Raw genomic sequence first — 21,573 nt, 5'->3', positions numbered from 1 at the left:
TCTCTGAGTTCCAGGCTAGCCAAGGCTACATAACAAGAACCTTGTCTCAGTCACCTTCAACTATGATTCACTATTGAAAACATGATAAGTTGTGGTTTGTGTATCCTAATGTGATGAGTGTAGTAGGGCAGTGGCAGCCTGGGTCTTCGTGTGTGCTCACACTCATCATGATCTTAGACAGACATTTTCCAGTTCTGTAGACACCTCTCACATGTGCCCGGCACAGGTGTACACAGTTTAATCCTTGGGGTCTTGTTCGCTTGTTTGTTGAGACAGTTTTTCTGTGTGACCCAGTCTGGGTCTGAGTTTACAGCAGTGCTCCTCACTCAGCCTCCCAAGGGTGAGGACTGCAGGTATGATCTAGCACACCCTGCTCATTTGTTTTAAAGTCTGTTGATTTCTGACACTTGAGGATTTTTTTTTATTATTGACACTAGCATTTTAATGACATTTTATTTGTTTACCTGTATGTGGTGGGAGTGCATGCATGTGTGCCACAGCATGTGTTCATGTGGAAATCTCAGGACAACTAGGGGAACTGGGCTCTTTCCCTCCATTATGTGGGTCCCAGGAATTGAAGTCAGCTTGCTGGCTCTGGAGTGCCTCTGCTTTCTGAACCAGCTCATTTTTATCTATCTTTGTTTAGTTCTGTGTGCATTGACAGTGGTAATTTATGCATGTTCATGTATGTGTAAAGGAGTCTCAAGGGTGCCTAGAACTTCAAACTGGGCTCTCTGTAGAAAAATGTTTTTTGAGAAAGGTTCTATGTACCCTTGACTAGCTTAGAATCACTACATAGTACAGGACTGGTGGTGTGTGATGTGCATACATGTGTGTGCATATGTGCTTGTAGAAGCCAGAAGCCAGTCTTGGCTATTGTTCCTCATGAGCCAGCCACTTTAGGGTTTTGTTTTTGAGGGTTTTTCATTGGCCTGGAACTTCCCAAGTTGGTGAGGGTAACTGATTAGCAAGCCCCAGGGATCCACTTCTCTCTGCCTCTGCAGCTTTGGGATTACAAGTGTGTGTCACAGCACCCAACTTTTCATATGGATTCTGGGGGTAGAACTCATCCTTGTGTTTGTAAAGCAAGTACATACTCAACTGATCCATTTCCCCACCTCATTTTCAGTTTTTATACCATATTTATACTGTACCTTTTTCTCTATATAGACCTGTGTAAATATATTATGTTAAGAACTTCCCAAAAATGTTCAGTACAGTAACATACCATGCAAATTTGTAGACTGGCAATAATCAACTATACTTTATAGCAGTGGTTGAAACCCCTTTGGGAGTTGAACAACCCTTTCACAGGGGTCGAATATCAGATATCCTGCATATCAGGATTATGATTCATAACAGTAGCAAAATTACAGTATGAAGTAGCAACAAAAATAATTTTATAGTTGGGGTCACCACAACTTGAGGAGCTGTATTAAAGGGTTGAAGCATTAGGAAGGTTGAGAACCACTGCTCTTTAGCCTAAGTATACAGTAGACTGTTACATCTAGCTTTGAGTAAGCATGATGTGATGTTTACACAGCAATGAAATTGCCCAACACTTTACATGTCTGTCATTAGGGATTTGGGGGTGTACTTAGAAGAGTTTTCCAATGGAATCAATGTGATTAGCAAATATGGTGGGAAGGGACACTCAAGTGTTAATACAGTTAAATGTGTAGTGGTGGCACACACCTTTAATCCCAGGACTCAGGAGGCAGAAGCAGGTAGATCTCTGTGAGCTCCAAGCCAACCTGGGCTACAGAGTGAGTTCCAGGATAGCCAGGGCTACACAGAGACACTCTGTCTCAAAAAAACCTTAATTGATTAATTGATTAATAATCAAATAAATAATAAAAACTGCCTCATCATCAGCAAACCAACATTTTTTACCATTTACAAAAAATGTTACAAAATCACGCATGGGTGAACTAGCCACACAAATTACTGGTTGTCCAGTAAGCAGTAGCTTAACGAATAGCATGAGAAGTTTATTGACATTGCCCTTAGCCTTCTAGAGACTGCTGCTTGTCAGGCTGAGGGTGTAGCTCAGTGGTCTAGTGCTAGCCTAGTTAGTGTATGTGTGGCCCTGGGACCCATCGCCAGCAAGAAACCACAGCTTGTCGACTTAGGGTATTTTATCCAAGAAGATAATCCACAGTTTACTGAGAGGACTGTCAAGGACAGTACTTCTCTCCCTTTCCTAGCAGTCTCTCTGGGTCAGATCAGTGCATTACAACAGAATGAATGCGTGTGTTATAGAGATCACTAATAGTTAACTGAGTTTTGTTTTGGAAAATAGTTAATTTTTCATAAAAAATATTACTTTAACAGACAGTAGGCATGTGACTTCTGTGTAATCTGCCTGTTTTAAAATATTTCTCATAATGGTAAATAATAACAAATATAAATCCACAGGATAAGAAACCCTGTGTGCTTTGTAATGTAAAGTTGAAAGAGACCAAGCATGTGTTGCAGTCCTTATAATCTCAGACCCCAAGAGACATGTGCAGGGGAATCAAGTTTGAGACCAGCCTTGACTGCACAACTGACTCTTATCTCTAAAGAAAAAATTAAAGAGTAGAAATAAGAATGTACATTGAAACCTTTTTTATTGATGGTGAAAGGTGGCTCATGCTTAGGGTTATAGCATGGTGTTCTGAGAACAGTGTATTTGGTGTGAACATGAGAAGAGAGAACCTCAGTTAAGAAAATGCCTCCATAAGATCAGGCTTGTGAAGTATTTTCTTAATTCGCTACTGATGTGAGAGGGCCCAGCCCATTGTGGTCCCTCTCACGTTAGTAAGAGGGCTGGTGGTCCTGGGTTCTATAAGGAAGCAAGCTGAGAAAGTCATGGGGAGCAAGTGTGTAAGCAGCACCCCTCCATGGTCTCTGTATCAGTTCCTGCCTCCAGGATCCTGTCCTGCTTGAGTTCCTGCCCTCTGCTTTTGATGATGAACTGTTCTATCAAGGTTCTCAACCATCTGCTGACCTCTGGCTGCTTCAGTCTCATCCTTTGTCATGCTAATAGTAATGCCTGCCTCCAGGACCTAGCTATAAAGAAACTGTACCTGAGAGCCTGTTCTGTGTGGGCTGGAGAGATGGCTCAGAGGTTAAGAGCACTGGCTGCTCTTCCAAAGATTCTGAGTTCAATTCCCAGCAATCACATGGTGGCTCACAACCATCTATAATGAGATCTGGTGCCCTCTTCTGGACTGCAGGCATACATGCAGGCAGAACATTGTATACATAATAAATAAATAAATAAATAAATAAATAAATAAATAAATAAATAAATAAATAAATCTTTTTAAAAAAAGAGAGCGCTGGCTGCTCTTGCAGATGACTCTTTCCATTCCTAGCACCCATATAGTGGCTCACAGCAGTCTGTAACTCCACCTCCAGGGGATCCATCATCCTTGCCTGGCTTCCATAGCATTCCACACCCCACCCTGTGCATACACTCATAAGACACAAGATTTCAAAGAAAAGGATGCTCATACTCTGTCACCATGGACACAGAAAGACCAGTGTGTTATTTAATAGCTAGGGCCCCATAAAGCCTTGGAGTGGAAATGTAACCTGCATTTAGGACACAGATAAGGGTCCGCTAATACCAAAGTCACTTGGAATTGAATCAGGGAGAGGTGAGAATAAAGATGAATTCAAGACAAGAAGCTGCCTCAATTTTTAAGCAAATTGACTGTCGTCACTAGGTTTTCTGCCTTCATAAGTAATAGCGTTGCAAGCTCTGAAAGCAATAAGAAGAATCGAATGTTAAAGTACTGCCCTATTGGTTTCCTTGAGAGTCTGAGATGATGGCACTAAAGAGGCAGTGACCTCTACAACCAAGCACAAGGGATGCTTTGTTTTCAAAACAGAGAGATCTCCAAAATAGAAGGCTCTACTCAGGGCCTGAGAAGAGAAGGGCTATTTTTACATCTCCATGTGGGCTTCAGCAAACCACAGAGGGTTCTGTGCCTGTGCTCCATTTTGCTAATGGACTAAAAATAATCAAAAGACCCAAATTTTGTTTGTAGACTAGAAGCATTTTGAGCATCAATGACACCTTGGGCTTTTTCTTCTTTAAAAGGACAGTAACGAGTATGTTTTTCCACTGTTTGACTTCATTTCACATCATTCTTAGGAAATAATTACTGGTTTTGTGATGTTCATTGCATTTACTTATTTCTTTAGCAGACAGAAGGTGGAGCACAGACAGACGGACAACAGTCACAGACACAAAGTAGTGAAAATTCAGAGAGTAAATCTACCCCCAAGCGACTACATGTCTCTAATATTCCCTTCCGCTTCCGGGACCCTGACCTCCGGCAGATGTTTGGGGTAAGTCTCTAATACCTTTTTATGGATTTAATTAAAACAATTTAATCCACCAGAGGTGTTATTAGGACTTTAGGGTAAAACTATAAGGAAGTTAAGAAAGAGCCTTAATAAATCACTGTTGTCTGAACACCTTTTCCTGTCACCTTTCCTGCCCTAGACATTAGTGTCATAGGTTGTCACACAGACACAGAAGCTGCATGCAGCTGTTAGCTAGGGAGACATTCAGTGCCCAAACCACTGAGATAGCCCCCTCCCTTCTCACACACCAGCCTTAGTGAACATGTCAGTCATAGTCTTGGTTTCACTAAAGAGCTCTGTGGCACGATTCCTAAAGCTGTGGGTGCATTAGAATCCTCCGAGGAGCCTAAAAAGGCCGTACACCCAGGTGTGATGGACGCTCACTTTGGACCTGTGTACTACTCTAAAAGATCCTCAAGAGATTCTGTGTAGTGCTTGGTGTAGCAACATGTTCATTTTCCTGACACATTACTGCTTCTGCCCTTGCTGCCTCTTCATTCCCTGGTTCAGGATGCATTACTTCTGGTCTCTACCTCTGCACTGTCCCAGGACATCTGCAGTGTAGATAATACAGGTTTACAGGTGGCTCATCTAAATGGAACAAGTATGGAATGGCATTTTAAAGAGCCCAGGATAAAATTCTAGTTACTTAGGACCTTGGGAAATTCATGTAATCTCTCTTTTGACCTTGAAGTTTATATCTAAAAATGAAGTAGTAATCTCTAACTTGAGTGTTAGAAGTAAATGAAGTACTATCAGTATTTCCAGGGGCTTTGTTTTCAGTCCCTTCTCATACTCAGTAGTCTCAGGGCCAGTGTCTAAAACAGGGGACACTATTTTCCTACCTCTGATGAGTTCCCTCAACTGATCACTTCTTCCCCAAGTCACCATCACAAAAACAAAAGTATAATAGTACAAAGTCATGTTGTCGAAGGTGAGTGGCTGCTAATGTTTTCTGAGCCTCTGTGTTGCTGTCTGTTTTATTTTGGCTGCTGTTAACTTGACCTAGGACAGAAAATAGTCAATAGTTCCCTAAACATTTTTTAAGGACATCTGACTTTGTCAAAACAGATGCCCTACTATGGCTTGCTGTGCTGCTTCATGGTGACAAGGCATAGGAGCCAAGTTCTGTCACAGCTAACTGCCTGGATGTATTTTTGCCACCAAAGAAAAGGTCGGAGTTGAGGTGTAATGACATTCTTGAAGTACTTAGAGAGCTTTGCCACATATCATGGGGACAGCTATTTTCCATCTTTAGAGGAAAGAGAGCAGTGGAGAATAGACGGGACAGTTACAGGACTTAGTTCACATGAAGAAGGCCCGTCCTAAGAGGATGAATTATGGGGTCTCTCCCGACCATCAGAGTCAATATAAAGCCCTGATCTTGGATGCCGAGAATGGCAGGCGTTGGCATCTGCCACTGGTGTTTTCTCTTGTGTCAGAAGAATGGTGGCCTTGCAAGAGCTACCCAGGTCCTTTAGTGATTTCTCAAAATGGTTCATACCTTATCCTAAAGCATAAAGTAGAAAAAATTTTTCTTTACAAAGGACATCTAGGTGTCTCTTCTTCCACGTGGTTGATGCCTGTCGTTAGAACAGTAACACAGAAAGAGCAGGGATTCCATGCTGCATCCCGTTAGCCCTGTCAACTTCCACCACAGCTACTGGAGCGCCATTCTTCTCGACCGGAAAAGAGGGCAGACCTTGCTCCAAAAAGTTGTTATGAATGGGCTTGGAAAATGCCCCACTGTGAGAACACTTGCTGCTGTTGCAGAGGTCCAGACTGCAGTTCCCAGCTCCACAGGGTGGGTCACAACCACCTGTGACTCCAGGCCCAGGAGTGTCAACACTGTCTTCTGGCCCTCACAGACACCCACACAGATATGTGCATGCATGTGCACACACAAGCACAAATAATGAAACTTTTATATAAAAAGGGATGTTTTAAGGGCTTTTCCCCAACCCCAGCTAGTTCAGTTTGAAATTCAAATGAAGCACATAGTGGGGACAAGTCAAGGCAGTGCTGCTGGGAGGACCTGTGGCCTCCTCTCACTCAGGCTTGGTTTAGCAGGTTGTTCCCTTAGCACCTCTCAAGTGACCAGGTGTAGATAGGTGTCGGGGGCTTCGCTACATAAGATAGAGCTTTGTGGCTCTGTATCTTTTAGCTCTGAGATGGTATTTAAATAATTATTGAACAAATTGTTACTTAAAAATATTCCTGATACTTTGTTATAAAACTATTAAAATGGCAAATAAATGGAATCATCCTTTATGTCAACAATGTTTTAAGTATGACAGAACATTATGTTACCTATAGAGACTGTAACAAATACATATGTATTGGGGTCAGTCATTGGTGACAGTTTCAAAAGACAAAAGCAGTATGTGGCGTTCATCTGGGGTTGTGTCTGTATGCCTGAGCACAGAAGGCCATGTGGTCTAAAATGGAAGAAGGCCTGTGGTTGGTCTCTTGTTTCCTTTTTCCTTTTTGTTTATATTATCTCATTTTTGTACCTTTTTTAAGGAAGGTGGGGTGGGAGCAGACTGCCCTCAACAGTGTATTGATTCTGCTTGAGATTTAACTTTTTAAATTGAGACATTAAAAAAATGAAGGCAGTAGGTAGAAAAAGATCCAGGCCTTGGCCACATGGTTGCAGTAGAGCAGCTCTTCGAAGTGTTCGGTCGGTGACTCCACACATGGACAGAGATGCACCTGAGTGAATAGAGGAACCACTGGCCCTTCATGTCGGATTTGCTGACCCTCGGGAACATGCAGCTTAAGTAAACACTAGTTCAAAGAAGAAAAGCTGACTCCTTTAGAGGGAAAGCTAGTGTCTAGACAAAGGTTGACCTTAAGTAAATGCTTTTGTTTTTGTCTCTGCAGCAGTTTGGCAAAATCCTAGATGTGGAAATAATCTTTAATGAGCGCGGCTCCAAGGTAAGCCCTGTGTCGGTATCTGGTGCTCAGCTTCCTCTGACTCGGTTTATCAGCACAGTGAGCATTCAGAGAGCAAAAGCGGGTCCCTGCTGCACAGAACTCTTCCCAGTATCTTCCCTGGGCCAGACTCTCCAGAAAGAGGCTGCTGACATCTGGAGGGTACTAGGAAGCAAGAGAAGCTAGAGAGGAGTGTGGCAGTTTCAAGGGCAGGAGGCAAGGTTCCTCATCCAGCCTGGGCCAGCCTGCACTGCCTTTAAAGGCAGAGAGAGGCACCAGGAGGATGTGAAAGTCCAAATTCTCTTGGAACGAGTCCGTTTGTGAAATGCCAGTGTGGCGTGCTTAGTTAGAAGACCTTGGTGAGGACTCTTTTCTCTCAGTTCCCCAGGTCACTTGTTCTCTTTGGAGTAAATTCTGACAAGCCTCCACTCAGTGAGTAGTGAGGTGTTCTTATTCCCAAGTCACACCCATGAGTGAGCCTCAGGATGCAGCTACCCTGGGCTCACAACAGGTTTCATATGAAGAATGAGAGTAGCATCGGTGTGCAAGCTGGTGTGTGTGTAGTCTCTAATGTGTTCTGTGTAGGGACTGACATTTTAGTTAAATTATTTTCCTTATTCATTAGTGATTTTAAAACTAATTTTTATTTGGGCATATCTGCTGCTTTCAAAATAGGTCTTGGCCGTGATTAAAGCCCTAAGATTATAATGTAAGGAGAAGCTGAATGCAGTAAATGAGTTAACATTTACCTTTCTTCAGTCCACTGCAGATTCCTGTGCTTTAGTAGTTGCTAGCCCTCACTTCCCGCCCACCTGCACGGATGCACACACGCACACTGTTCTGATGCCTCAGTACTCTTGCATCCCTTAGAGCATACCAATAACTGATATTTATTCATTATTAAAGAGGTCATTATACTTGAAGCTTCCAGCTTTCATTTTAAACAAAAAAAGATTAACATGTCTGTTTAGACCTTCCTCCAGCACTTAACCTGGTAAGTATCTTTAAGTGAATCTGTTAACTAACCTTGAGACTACTGATGCTTATACTTCCTTACATTTATTTTTTATTAAGCATTTAGCTTCAAAGTAGGAAAATGACCATGGCTTCAAGGTGGAAGCATATGAATGAAGATGAAAATGAAAATCAGTAAATGAAGATCATTGACCACAGTGTTTATCTAAAGGAGTTAACTGAGGCATTTTTTTTCGTTTTAAGTTGTGTGTACTTCAGATAACCTTAGCTAAGCTGTACCAGCCACAAGGCCAGTGTGATTGCCCCAGGTGCTAAGCACTTGCTCCTTACAGAAAAGAATGACTGAACTCTTGTAAGGAGAAGGGAACTGAGCTTTCTGAAGGCTTTCACCGACTTCAGGATTCACCTACTACCAATATTTAACTTCACCATGCGCAGTTACCTCTCCCATGTGATTTCATTTTAAATAATGGCACCTGCCTGCCTTTTTCCCTTTCGGGACCCTTGAAGTGTGTGTTGCTTCTGTAGTTCCAGGCAGTGTCCTCACTGCCCCTACTTTCTTTGGGCTGTGATAGTATAATCACTGCTAATTGATAAGTGTATCCAGAGCAAAGCATAGAATCACCCTGGACCCTTATTAAGGGCTGAGAAAACCCTGGATGGGACCTTTGCCTTCCTGACTGCTGTGAGGCCTTTCCCACAGTAGGCAGCCCTGGAACCCCACTCCAAATCTGCTGAAAAAGTGATTGTGGAGTCAGATCAGTAATGTCTCCTTTGGGATCCACCTAAGAAGAAGGAATAAGCACTCGTCTTTTGGGAATGCAGCTTCTCATTTCTTTTCTTTTTTCTTTCCTGGTTCATTGTTTTTGTTTTTGTTTTGAGACAGGGTTTCACTATGTGCCTTGGCTATCCTGGAACACTCACTCTCTGTAGCCCAGGCTGGCCTTGAACTCACAGAGATCTGCCTGCCACTGCCTCCCGAGTGCTGGGATTAAAGGCGTGCGCTACCACCGCCTGGCTTTTCATTTCTTTTGTATATTTGGAGTTGACTACAAAATTTCAGAAAGACTTTATTGTAGTACTATGGTTTTACCAGAAGCCCTGCCCAGGCTTTTAAACAGAGTACTTTTCTAATCAGAAATGAGCTTTATTAGAAGTTTTAAGTAGTAATAAACTAGTCATAAATAAGTCTGAGATAAGTAATACTGACATGTAATTTAATGTTTAACCAAATTATTCTAGAGCAAAACCCAAAACAAAACAAAAAACACCCTCCCCCACCCTGTGCTGGCTCTGGAGCCCAGGACCTTGTGTCTGCTAGGCAAGCACTCAGCCAATGAGTTGCATCCCAAACTGTCTTCTTTAGCATGAGTCCGTTTGGAAGGAGGTAAGTGGTGCTCCCTGCACTCTGCTCAGCCTTCTGCAGCTCCTCCTGTGGAGTCTGCTGTGCTCTGCAAAGCAGTGATGGCCCCCTGTTTGCCTGGCTCCTCTTTTGCTTTGACTGTCGCTGAGTTCTGCTAGGGGTACATAGGCCACCATTACAGTATTTCTTAAATGACTTCTCATGAGTTTGTTGTCGTTTTATTTTTTGCTCCGTGAAAGCAATCAGCTGTGTCTAAATTCTGACCAGCTGAAACAAAGCTCTGCCTTTTAAAGTGTGTAATTCAAATGTGTGGTGAGAAGTAATACTCCTGACCGAAAAGTACCTCATTCCCTCGGAAGGATCTAGAAAGCGAGTGTGAGTTACACATAGCTCTCCTGATTCTCAGATTTCACTAGTAGCAGCAGAGTGTTAACATATCATGAGGTAACCTAGATAGACTTGTCATACTGTTCCTGGTGTCCACAGTTATTCATAATTCCCCTTTCTTCCTCAAAATGTCCCGATTTCAATAATAAACTACAGTATTCTCTCCTTGTAGCTCCTTTAAGCAATGATTTTAAAGTACCTTTTTTGAGGGAAAACAGGCCCTTAATGAAAAGTAGGAAGTAAACATACAGCCTGTCCACCCATGAGTAGTTTTTGTGGACTCTTCAGCAGAATGCTGAGTCATGGCTGCCCTTTAGCCCCAGGATACTTGAGCTGCTAGTTCTTGCTTGTGGGTTCCAAAGCCTGAAAGCTTTTTCCTAAATTCATCCTATTGCTGAAGTCGAGACTTTCCACTATCCTTCTGTTCCCCATCACCCGCTCCACTGCAGGCTGTCGTGACAATTGCCACGCTTACTGATGCACGCCCGCCGTGCTCGGTTCCTTCCCTCAGGTGGATTCCTCAGGACAGGCTCTGGCTTCAGGTGGATTTCTGTTGAGGCTGGAGTGCAGGAGATGCGAGGTGTCTTCTTGTCCTCACACACACAAGAGCTGTGCTCTGGTTTCTTGACCATTGCCTTGGCTTTGATTTCACATGAAGAGAAATTATTTATTTCCAAATATGGTTAAAAGATTTTCTTTGAAGTCACACTAAGTGAGCCTTTGTGATTTTTGGTGAAATTAATAGATAATGATGGTATGAAATGTTTTCCATTGTACTTAAAACTGAATTAACAATAAATATGTCCGGAAGGCTTCATTTATTTTCTTTTGTTACCACTTTCTGGGTTTTTTTTTCTTTCCTCCCCCCTCCCCCATTTATTTTTTTAATTTCTGTGTTCTGGCCATACCCAGGAGATCCGTCTGCTTTTGATTCTCCCTTAAAAGTTACATGGTAAATTTTCTTTCTCATTCTTCTGAGATGGAAAAATTCAAAAATTATACAAAATTTAAAAAAGAATGTTTTTACACTGTTTATCTTATTGCTTGTTACTTATTACAGCCTGAGGCCAGACCAAAAAGGTGACAGTTACTTGGCTGCTGTGTGCCATTGATGATAAATGGGTGTCAAGGCAGGTATGAACACACTATTCCTCCTGATAGAAGTTGGAACATGGCCATGTACCTAACACGGCGCTCTGTTTCTTAAGTACAGCTAAGACAGTTGGGAAAGTGCAGCTGCAACATGAGAGTGTTTCATTAACATTGAGGATAGAGAGCCCTAAAGCAAGTGTGTATAGACCTGTGTTGTCCACTGTGGCAGCCATGTGAGCCTTTGAAATGTGATGAGTGCACACATCAGACTGCAGGGGCTTAGCACAGAAAGAACACTAGGCATCTAGTAGGATGTCTATGTTGCTCTCATATTGAAATGATGATATGTGGTTAGGCTGGGTTGAATATGTTGTTACTTGAATGTGACTCTCAGGAGATTTAAAGTGTATGTGGTACATGTACTTCTTTCTGGTGGATGGTGTTGGTGTAAGCAAATGTGGCGGGTTTGTTTTCTAATGAAAAACAAGTTTACTTTTTATTATCTGTTTTCATTACTGGGAGCTAAATAAAAATCATTGCCTTATATACTTGAACTATTTCTTCTTGTTAAGAATTGAAGAGTAAACAGGGCAGTGGTGGCACATCTTTAATCCCAGCACTCGGGAGGCAGAGGCAGGAGGATTTCTGTGAGTTTGAGGCCAACCTGGTCTACAAAGTGAGTTCCAGCACAGCCAGGGCAACACAGAGTAACTCTGTTTCGGGGTGGGGGGGAGACGGGGCAGTAAATTGGGCATGGTGGCACACACTTTTAATCTCCAGTACTCTGGAAGGCAAGAAGAGGCAGGCAGATCTCTGAGTTCAAGGCCAGCCTGGTTTGCATAAAGAGTTCTAGAACAGCAGAACTATATTATATAGTAAGACCCCCCCCAAAAAAAATGAGTGATTACCTTTATTACAAATTATATCACGTATTTATTATTACATATTATACTAGTGCAGGTTGAGTTTTATATTTCAGCATAACTTATATGGTCATTTTTAACTGCTTAAGTAAAATGTGTTGAATTTAGATATGGTTTTATTTTCCCCTTTAAAACTAGAGATTCGGTGGGATGGTGGTGGCATGCGCCTTTAATCCCAGCACTCAGGAGGCAAAGACAGGCTCAAAAAACCAAAAGAAAAGAAAAGAAAAGAAAAAGAAAGAAAGAAAGAAACTAGAGACTTGAACTAACTTATTTTCAGTTCAGTTTGAAGGATAGAGGTACATTAAAACCTGGTTTTCTGGAGCAGGTTTTCCTGCGGGTGACCCTTAACCCAGAGAAGCTGTGGCTGCGCTTAGTATATAGTCCCTATGCCTTTTCCAATCGTGAACTTTATAGTATTGACACTGGAATATGAGTGTGTTAGGTAAGGAAGCATGGGGTTAGGTTAATGGAAAAATGCCTTTTTCAAGTTTTCACAAAAAGCTTGGTACCCTTCTAACAATAGACTTTAATTCCTAGGGGTTATGCTTTGTTTTGTTACGTTTTCTTGTGTTTCTGAACAAGTGACCACAAGTCTGATGGCTAAGAGCCACACAGTTACTACCTTACAGTATTAGAGGTCAGACGTCTAAAGGCAGTCTTACAGGGCTGCACAGAAAGTTACCTATGTTGCTTTGGGAAGCTCCTGCCTTTTGGGGCCTCTAGAGGATCTCTGCTGCTACTGGACTGTGGCCCCGTTTCCAAGGCCAGAATGAGCAGTCAGGCCTTCTTGAGGCTGCTGTCTGGAGTCCGGCCCTCTTGCATTCCTTTGCTTTATAAATACCATGGGGATTACATTGAGCCCACCCAGATTGTCAGGGTAATCTCCCTACCTTGAAATCATTTAATCACATCTGCAAAATCCCTTTGGCCTTGCAAGGTAACATATTCTGTGGCTTCAGGGATTAAGACTTGAGGGACTTAGGGGAGGGGAGCATTATCCTGCCTACACAGGATCTGTTTATCTTCAAAGGAAAGAATGAAATCTTACCTCTGCTTCGTACCAGAGAATCCCAGCCATCCAGTGGGCCTTCCTCCTCTCTCACCAGGGAGGCCTGCTTTAGTTTGATGTCTTTAGTTTGCTTTGTATTTCCTTTGGCATTTGATCATCTTAGAATAGGAAACACTTTAATATAGACATTTGAAAATGCAATTTTCCCCCAGATAGCCATTACTGAGAAAACCTAACATGGAGAGTCATGTTAAACTCCCCAGACACCACCTACCATGTTACCACTTAGACTGCTGAGGGATCACATCCTTGCTTTTGTAAGCTCTGCCTAAGATGGGGTTTATGTATGGAGGCATGCTCCTGCTTACACAGCAGTGACTCCTGGGAATCCTGAGGGGTTCCCCTCTGCAGGTGTTAACTGTTAGGAAGTGAAAAGCTAGAGCTGTGGAGGGTGGGCAGTGCCAGTGCAGCTGTAGTGAAGTTGGTGGGCACTTGATGAAGCAGTCTGTAAGCATGTAGTGATCTTCCCCTTGCAAGTAGTGGGGACACGTGAACAGAGGAGTAGGTTAACTAACTCCTGGCCTCCTGATTTGTGTGCTCTCTCTTTGGATCCACTACAGGGGCACTTTGTATTAATCCTAACTCCCATGGCAGCCACATCATTACATCATGGCATTTTCTTCCTGTCGAATAGGGGACAACCACCCTTCCTAACATTCCTCACTCCTGATACATGTTGACTATTCCTTCTTTTCCTCATGTGGAAAATCACTAGTTTACCTTTAACATCAGAGATAGACATCAACAGATTCATGATATAGGCAGTTTAGGTTATCGGTTTTCCAAAATTTACCTGTACATATATTTTCTATAAAGTGCCAATCTGAATTAAAATTGTCATTGAAAAAACATCCTAGTTGGTTGTCCAGTGATAGTCTCCCTTGCTTCCACAAGTGTTGCCTACAGAACTAGACCTCACTACTGTCCTCAGTGATCCTATCCCAAGACAGTAGTATAAGACAGGTTCAGTGGGACTGAAATAACGCCTTAAATCTTACCATGGAGCATCAACCTTAAATGTGAGAGAAAAACCATAGGGTCTGGAAAGATGGCTCAGTTGTTAAAGTACCTTTCTTGCAAGCATGAGGACCTGAGTTTATTCCTCAGCACTCAGGGGAGAAAGAAAGAAAAAGAAAAAAGAAAAAAGCCAGGCATATTGAGATGCTCAGCCGATGAAAGATACCTGCTGCCAAGCCTGGTAACCCGAGTTTGATTCCCAGAACCCATAATGGAAGGAGAACCAGCTCACTCAAGTTGTCCTCTGACCTCCAGGAGCGCACTGTGGCACACACATAGCTCACAGACACACAGATATTTTTTAAAACTGTATGTATGTATGATGACCCAAGTTCTGTCCCTGGGAGCCACTAGCTGGAAGGAGAGAACCAACTCCTGAAAGTTGTCCTCTGACCTCCTCTTGTATGCCATGGTACATGCATGCCCATACACATACACACTAAATAAATACATGTTGAAAGAATAATAAAACTAAGGTGGAAAGCAGTTGGGGAAGACACTGCATTTATCTCTGCCAGCCACATGCACCAGTGCATGCGTGTGCACACACAGTAAGAATAGTTTTATGGTTTGGTTTTGTTTTTTATGTTCAGATTTTTGGTTGAATAGTGTGACCCGAGTAACTTCCTGCCTTAATCTTGGTCTGGCCTCATGTACTTAATATTTTATTGTTATTGTTGTTAATTACATTACTGTTACTATTATTACAGTTCTTTATCCTTTTATTGGGTTTAAATTTCCCTTTACAAAATATGCATGGATCAAAAATGTGCCTTTGGAAGAAATTGCTGGTGTTAGTTGTGCTGACGTCACCTCATACTGTGATGTTTTCTCTGTTTACCAAGAGATGAGTATTTCAATATAACGATGTGCATGTTTTCCCCTTCTCCCGCTGCATGCAGGGATTCGGGTTCGTAACTTTCGAGAATAGTGCTGATGCAGACAGGGCCAGGGAGAAATTGCACGGCACCGTGGTAGAGGGCCGTAAAATCGAGGTGCATGTCTTCAATAATTCAATTTCTCGTTTATATTTTTCTTTCTCTTTGTGTCCTGCCTCACTTATTTCACATTTGGAACCCTGTCCTGTCCATGTGTGCACACCTGTCTGTGTCTGTCTTCACCTCCTTGCACCACGCTGTGTAACGTAACACCCTGTCTGCTTCTCTCCCGCCCTTGGTTGTCTGAGCTGCAGTTGGGGGCGGGGAATGTGTGCTTACCTGTGCTCTCATTTACTTTTTTTCCTCTTCCAAAATGTTTATCCTCTGCTCTCTTGATTTTTTTTTTTCCTTTGCTTCAGTTTCTGCAAGACTCTGAATTCCTATTATGAGGCCTAAGCAAAACTAACTTCAAAAACGTCTGAAAACTACCTAGCTTGTAACATTGTGTCTTGGAGGCCAGTTCCCCTCCACGTGCGTTTGATAAGTGTGGATACACAATGATGGAGGTTTGGGGGGAGGACAGAATCCAGAACTCTGGCAGTTCAAAACTTTACTTGATACCAAAATTTTACTGCTTGATTACAAAGTTGACAGCAGAGGGTTCAAGGGCAGCTGGTGGCATAGATGGACAGATACTGTGATTGTTAAGTCAGCCCTGGGCTCACCAGCACTAGAGGTACTAACGCATTGAAGGTTAACTGGCTCCTCTCTCCTTTACCAGTTCTTTAAAGTATTAAATATAAAAGCCACCATTGGAGTAAGATGTCTGCATATTTTGCTTTTTCCCCTTTCCGATGGTTTAGCCTTTAGGGCCCTTCACTTGACCCACTCTTTCCATGGTAACTATACACAGTGCTGGCGATGGTGCCCGTTGGCGGTAAGTGAATCGAAAGTGCTAGAGAAGAAGCTTTTAAAAATGTAATCACCAAACAATTAAGAGAGAAAAGTCCATCTGCCATCTCACATTAGCACTACCAGATGTGGTTTGACTTGCTTCTCCCCCTTCCTGCCCCTCTTCTTTTCCCTGCTGTGGGGTGATGTCGCCTGGACTGTGGATGTACCATCCTGTCTTGTAGCAGTCTGAGCTGTTTGGTTACTGACTTCATGGTGATTTTTTTTTCCCCTTGCGCATCTTACTCAGAGTGACTGAACTCCAGTTTGGCTGGTTTTATTAATGCACTTCCTAATCCTCCTCCTTCCCCTTTCCCAAACCACTGGGCACCTCTCCTGCTAACACCCTTCCTCACATTCTCTCCTGTTCCCCCCCACACACTCGGTTCTTTTCCGGACTTCTCATTTCTGCCCCTTCCTTTCTTCCTTCGCATTCCCCTCTGTCTGGCAGCTATTGGTGTCTCTTGCTGACTGGTAGTGTCTGGTTGGTTCTGGCTGTTTTTCCTTTGAATTGCTTGGTGGCCTTCTGCTCTAGCAGCTAGTTCAAGCTTTTGCTCCATTCCGACCTTGCTATCCACTTTCCCTCTTCTTTCCGAGTTGTTTCTTTGGTTTCTTTGTGTGGGTTAATTGCATGCTCTCAGTCTCATCCTTGTTGTCTCCCATTCGTTCCTTGTAAATGTGAAATGTTTCCATCTTCTGGTGGTCAAACTAGAGTAAATGGAGTTTCAAGCTGTCTTCACACAGGGAGGGCAAGGGGTCACCCTCCAAGTCATAAAAGAGATCAATGTTTCTAAATTTCAATTTTACCTCAAATTGGTCTTCATAAAATAAATCTAGCTATAAATATATATATATATATATATATATATATATATATATATATATATATATATATATATATATATATATATATTCATTCGTAGAGGCAAAGTAAGCTGGCCTTGGTGGCACAAGCCTATAATCTAAGCATTCAGGAGGCTGAGGCAGGAGGATCACAAGTTTAAGGCCAGCCTGGCTACATAGCAAATTCCAGGCTCAGCTGGAGCTGCCTAGTGACACATTTATATTTCCTAAGCTCTGAGCTTGAGGCTGGCTGTTGAGTTTATGGTGAGGCTTTATCCTTCAGACAGGAGCTCCAGGCTCCATCCCTCCTTTTCCAGCAGGACCATCTTTGTTAGGCGTGCTTACCTTGGCATGGAGAGTGCCTCAAACTGTGTGCTTGTCGGGGTAGAGAGGACCACAGCACAGGAGAAACAAACACTCTACTTTTCACAGTTGAGCATTTCAAATGAGTAATCCATGTGGTCTAGAAAATTCAAGATGGCCCTACAGGCTGTCAACATGGGAATCTTTAGTTATTCTATTTATTTAGTAATCCCAGACAATTTTTTTAAAAAGTAGAACATCGGGACAGAAGGGTGGCAAGCCTCTGTATTACAAACAAGCTTCAAAGTTCATTTGCAGATATATTTGTTCCCTATTTACTTTTTTCCAAATTGTCCTCAGTATGGAGAAATCTCAAGGCCATCTAGAGAACTTGTAAGTGTATCATTTCTCTGGAGTGCTGAGAGGTAGAACAGCCACAGTTTTCTTTTTGGAGACCAAGAAACTGCATTTTACTCTTGTTAGCCTCATTTAATAAGTACTTACATAAAAATTCTATGACTATTTTATAATGCTGTGTTAATAATCTAAATGCTATCAGACATTTACATTTTAAATTACGTACTGTGTTACTGGATGAGCAGTGTCGTGTTCCCTAATGTGTCCCTTCCCGCCCCTCTTGTCTGCTCCTTATTTTTAGGTGAATAATGCTACAGCACGTGTCATGACCAATAAGAAGATGGTCACGCCATATGCAAATGGTGAGGAGTTACATGCTGCCTTGGGGGAATGTTTGTTCTCATGTAAATATATGGGAATTTTCATGACTTTCTAGGACTATCTGCTCAGTTAACATTCGACCTCTTAGAAGAATGTCTTATCCTTACAAATGAATTTTTTTCCCTTAGAATTAAGCTAAGGTTTTTACTTATGAAGATGTTTTGTTCTCATTAACTTTCATCTTCTACGCAATACCATCATGCCACTTGAGGCTACCTGTTAAACAGACTAAGTAGCATGTGGGCAGCCTCCTCTTCAGCCTCTGTAGTTCCTCGTAATGTGGGAATTGCCCTCGGAGCCCTGGTGGTCCAGGTACATTTTCCCACTGATTCCTCTTCAAATAAGTGTGATCTGGATTAGTGGGAAGGAAAAGCCTAGTCTCTTTTGTACGTATAGATTCCTTACTTTCCTTAAGGCCTGGAAGTAATGGCCATCGGGCTTAAGGGTTGCTTTTTATTCCATGATGACAAGTCACATAGTGAGTTTAATGAATATTTGTGAGAACGGGATTTTCAGCAATAATTTGCCCCAACAAAAACAAACATTGGGCTGGAGAGGTGGCTTCTCAGGTAAAAAGCACTAGGTATGCAAACCTTAAAAATGGTGTTCAGCAGTGTGGTGTCCTTCAGAGTCTGAGTAATCTGTTCATTAAATGTATTTGTTATCAATTAAAACCTCTGAAGCCATGCACAGAAGATAGGAATGGAGTTCGCATTTTATTACTGCCTATCTTTCCCTTTCTACTTAGTGAACCCCAGTTTTTACTATGAAAGGGGATTTCCAATCACCCACAAAACTTGCATGATGTAACTGAATGTGCCATCAAGTTCCAGGCCACATTTGAATTCAGTCTGAGGACACCTTACTGAATGAAGCCTCTAGTGGAAAGTACTGTATAAGGAAGTGTTATCGTGTGCTACCAAATGATAGGTGTTGAGATTTCTTTCCTCTTCTAAGCTCAAAGCAGGTCATCTGGGTACAGTTCTGAACACAGTCTGCCAAACCCCACAGTTTATTTCTGTTTCCTCTTCCTCTTCTCCTTCCCCCTCCATCTTCCTCTCTCCATTTTCTTTCTCTGGTCTAGTTACAGTCCGTTTCTGTGATTAAACACTCAGACTAAAAGCAACTTTGGGGTCCATTTTTATCATTAAGGGAAGTCAGGGCAGCTCTCAAGCAGCAACTGTGGAGGAACACTGCTTGCTGGGTCACTGAAAAGCTCAGACTTAGCTATATAACACAGGACCACTGCCTGCCCAGGGAATGATGCCACCCACAGTAGGCTCAGCTCTCCTGCATCAGTTAATAGTCAAGCCCACCCCCACAGATGAACCACAGAAATCTGATCTGGACAATCCCTCTATCTTCCCAACCCTTCACTCCGGGCACCCCTGCCCGCTACCTGCCCAAGCCCTTATCCCCTCAGTGATGCTGCTTAAAGATGATACCATTGCCCTTTCCTGTAAACTCTAACTTAGAGAGGAAAAACAGCCCAGAGATGCCTGGAGCCATCTTGACGTGCAGCATTCACACCTGTCTTCACATAGTCTTAAAACGTTCACGGTCTTCTTTTTTCTGTTCCAGGCTGGAAATTAAGCCCAGTAGTTGGAGCTGTGTATGGCCCTGAATTGTATGCAGGTATTGTTGTACTGCTTCCCTTTCTGCTACTTAATGACATCTGTGCTCTTCATTTGCCTATGTCTTTGTAACCTTTTCACATTTTTATTTTTTATGCACCTAGCATCCAGCTTTCAAGCTGATGTATCCCTAGGCAATGAGGCAGCCGTACCCCTGTCAGGAAGAGGAGGCATCAACACTTACATTCCTCTAATCAGTAAGTAGACAACACTGGCCTGGCATGAGTTTTGACTGTTGCCACTGATGGGTTGGATTGGTCTGTTTTTCTTCTCCTAGCATGATACAGAACTGACAAAAGAACCATTCTTTTTTGTTTGTTTGTTTTTCGAGATAGGCTTTCTTTATACAACAACCCTGGCTGTCCTGGAACTCACTTTGTAGATGAGGCTGGCCTCAAACTCACAGAGATCCACCTGCCTTTTCCTTTGGAGTGCTGGGATTAAAGGCATGCACCACCACCACCCGGCTGACACAAAACATTCTTGAGAGAGTAATAGATGCCTCAGTGCCCTGTTACGTATGGCTCACACTAGAAGCTTCCACAAAACAAAAATCACTGTACACTATACAGAAGGTGAACGTGTAAATATTTTTTCTGTATTTGATCATGAGGAAATCGGAAGATACAAGGATCTATAGACTGTATTACTCGAGCCTACTCCCCCACCCCCGCACAAACACTCTCCCATGGAGTACCACTTAGCACAGATCCAGTGTCAGTGACTACTCTGCACTCTCTTACTGTCTCTAGAGTCACTTTGACCCGGGCCCTTTCCCCTGGCAAGAGGTGTGACTAAACTGGATTCAGCAGAGTGAGGTGTTTCTGCATGACTTCCAGAGCAAAACACACTTAGAACAGGCCTTTGGAAAATGTCTGCCTCGTTAAAGGATACAGGTTGGCTGGGAAGGTTAATATTTCAGAGATGACTGGGCAGTGATGGTGCATGCTTTTAGTCCCAGCACTAGGGAGGCAGAGGCAGGCGAATCTCTGTGAGTTCAAAGCCAGCCTGGTCTACACAGTGAGTTCTAGGACAGCCAGAGCTACACGGAGAAACTCTGTCTTGAAAAACTATATATATATATATATATATATATATATATATATATATATATATATATATATATTAGAGAAATGAAATTGGCAAATGAATTCTCTAAAAACTATTGTTTATCTTGGAGGTGAATACCATGTAAAAATACATAAAGAACATTTCTTTTGAGGAATATTTATTATATAATAACATTTAGAAATGAAATTGAGCCGGGCAGTGGTGGCACACGCCTTTAATCCCAGCACTCGGGAGGCAGAGGCGGGCGGATCTTTGTGAGTTCAAGGCCAGCCTGGTCTAGAGAGCGAGATCCAGGAAACACGTAAAGCTACACAGAGAAACCCTGTCTTGAAAAACCAAAAAAAAAAAAAAAAAAAAAATGAAATTGATAGTTAGCCCGTTCAAGAATTTATCTGATTTAAACCACCAACAGAAAGTAAAAGTTGTATATCTTATTGAGGTGAGCTGCTTCTGATAAGTTTCCTATCAGCATGCATTATGACTGGAAAACCTGGAAGGAACAGAGTAAACTCAAGATTTGGGATGAGTGAGACATGGAATCATTGTTTAGTCGTCTTGTGTCTCTCTTTCCATTTCTCCCCCCAAAACCCCAGAGTCAGGAGATATTAATAAGTATGCTTGCTATCTTTTCAGGAAAAAATTGGTGCCCATCTTTCTACCTTTTCCGTAATTGATTCTCAGTCTGGTTTTATACCAGCTCCTGAATGCAAGTTGAAATTTCTGTCATATTTTGGGTCTCCCTTTAGTTCCTGGCTTCCCTTACCCAACTGCAGCCACCACGGCAGCCGCGTTCAGAGGAGCCCATCTGAGGGGCAGAGGGCGGACAGTGTATGGTGCAGTCAGAGCGGTACCTCCAACAGCCATCCCCGCCTATCCAGGGTAAGCATTAGATTCCAAAATCACCATTTATAATGAGCAGTTGGATAAAAAAAAAAAGAAGGGAAGAAAGAGTGCTCTGGACCTCTCTGATTTCTAGGATGTCACTGGGCAGCATTTAGATGCTGTATGAATATTTGCAAATTAATGGATG

At 42.5% G+C, this 21,573-nt stretch overlaps 1 protein-coding gene across 36 annotated transcripts in view; it reads left to right on the top strand.

Annotated features, from left to right (window-relative positions):
* Positions 1–21,573, top strand: part of Rbfox2 (RNA binding fox-1 homolog 2) — a 264,663-nt gene that overhangs the window by 224,008 nt on the left and 19,082 nt on the right. For 11 of the 36 annotated variants that reach the window (XR_013046494.1, XM_076556272.1, XM_076556268.1 and 8 more), the window contains 7 exons: positions 4,198–4,344; positions 7,246–7,299; positions 15,028–15,120; positions 17,759–17,819; positions 19,420–19,473; positions 19,577–19,671; positions 21,280–21,422. Coding sequence is in view for 35 of the 36 variants with exons in the window: in XM_076556272.1 (XP_076412387.1) it covers positions 4,198–4,344; positions 7,246–7,299; positions 15,028–15,120; positions 17,759–17,819; positions 19,420–19,473; positions 19,577–19,671; positions 21,280–21,422 (647 nt within the window). In the remaining variant the exon portion in view is untranslated. The remainder of the gene's footprint in view (positions 1–4,197; positions 4,345–7,245; positions 7,300–15,027; positions 15,121–17,758; positions 17,820–19,419; positions 19,474–19,576; positions 19,672–21,279; positions 21,423–21,573) is intronic. The other 25 variants (XM_076556301.1, XM_076556274.1, XM_076556270.1 and 22 more) reach the window with 7 other exon arrangements.

The sequence above is a fragment of the Peromyscus maniculatus genome, chromosome 20 (genome assembly GCF_049852395.1).
Source record: "Peromyscus maniculatus bairdii isolate BWxNUB_F1_BW_parent chromosome 20, HU_Pman_BW_mat_3.1, whole genome shotgun sequence".
Classification (NCBI taxonomy): Eukaryota; Metazoa; Chordata; class Mammalia; order Rodentia; family Cricetidae; genus Peromyscus; species Peromyscus maniculatus.
The sequence above is the reverse complement of the archived record's forward strand: the minus strand, read 5'-3'. Positions and strand labels throughout refer to the sequence as shown.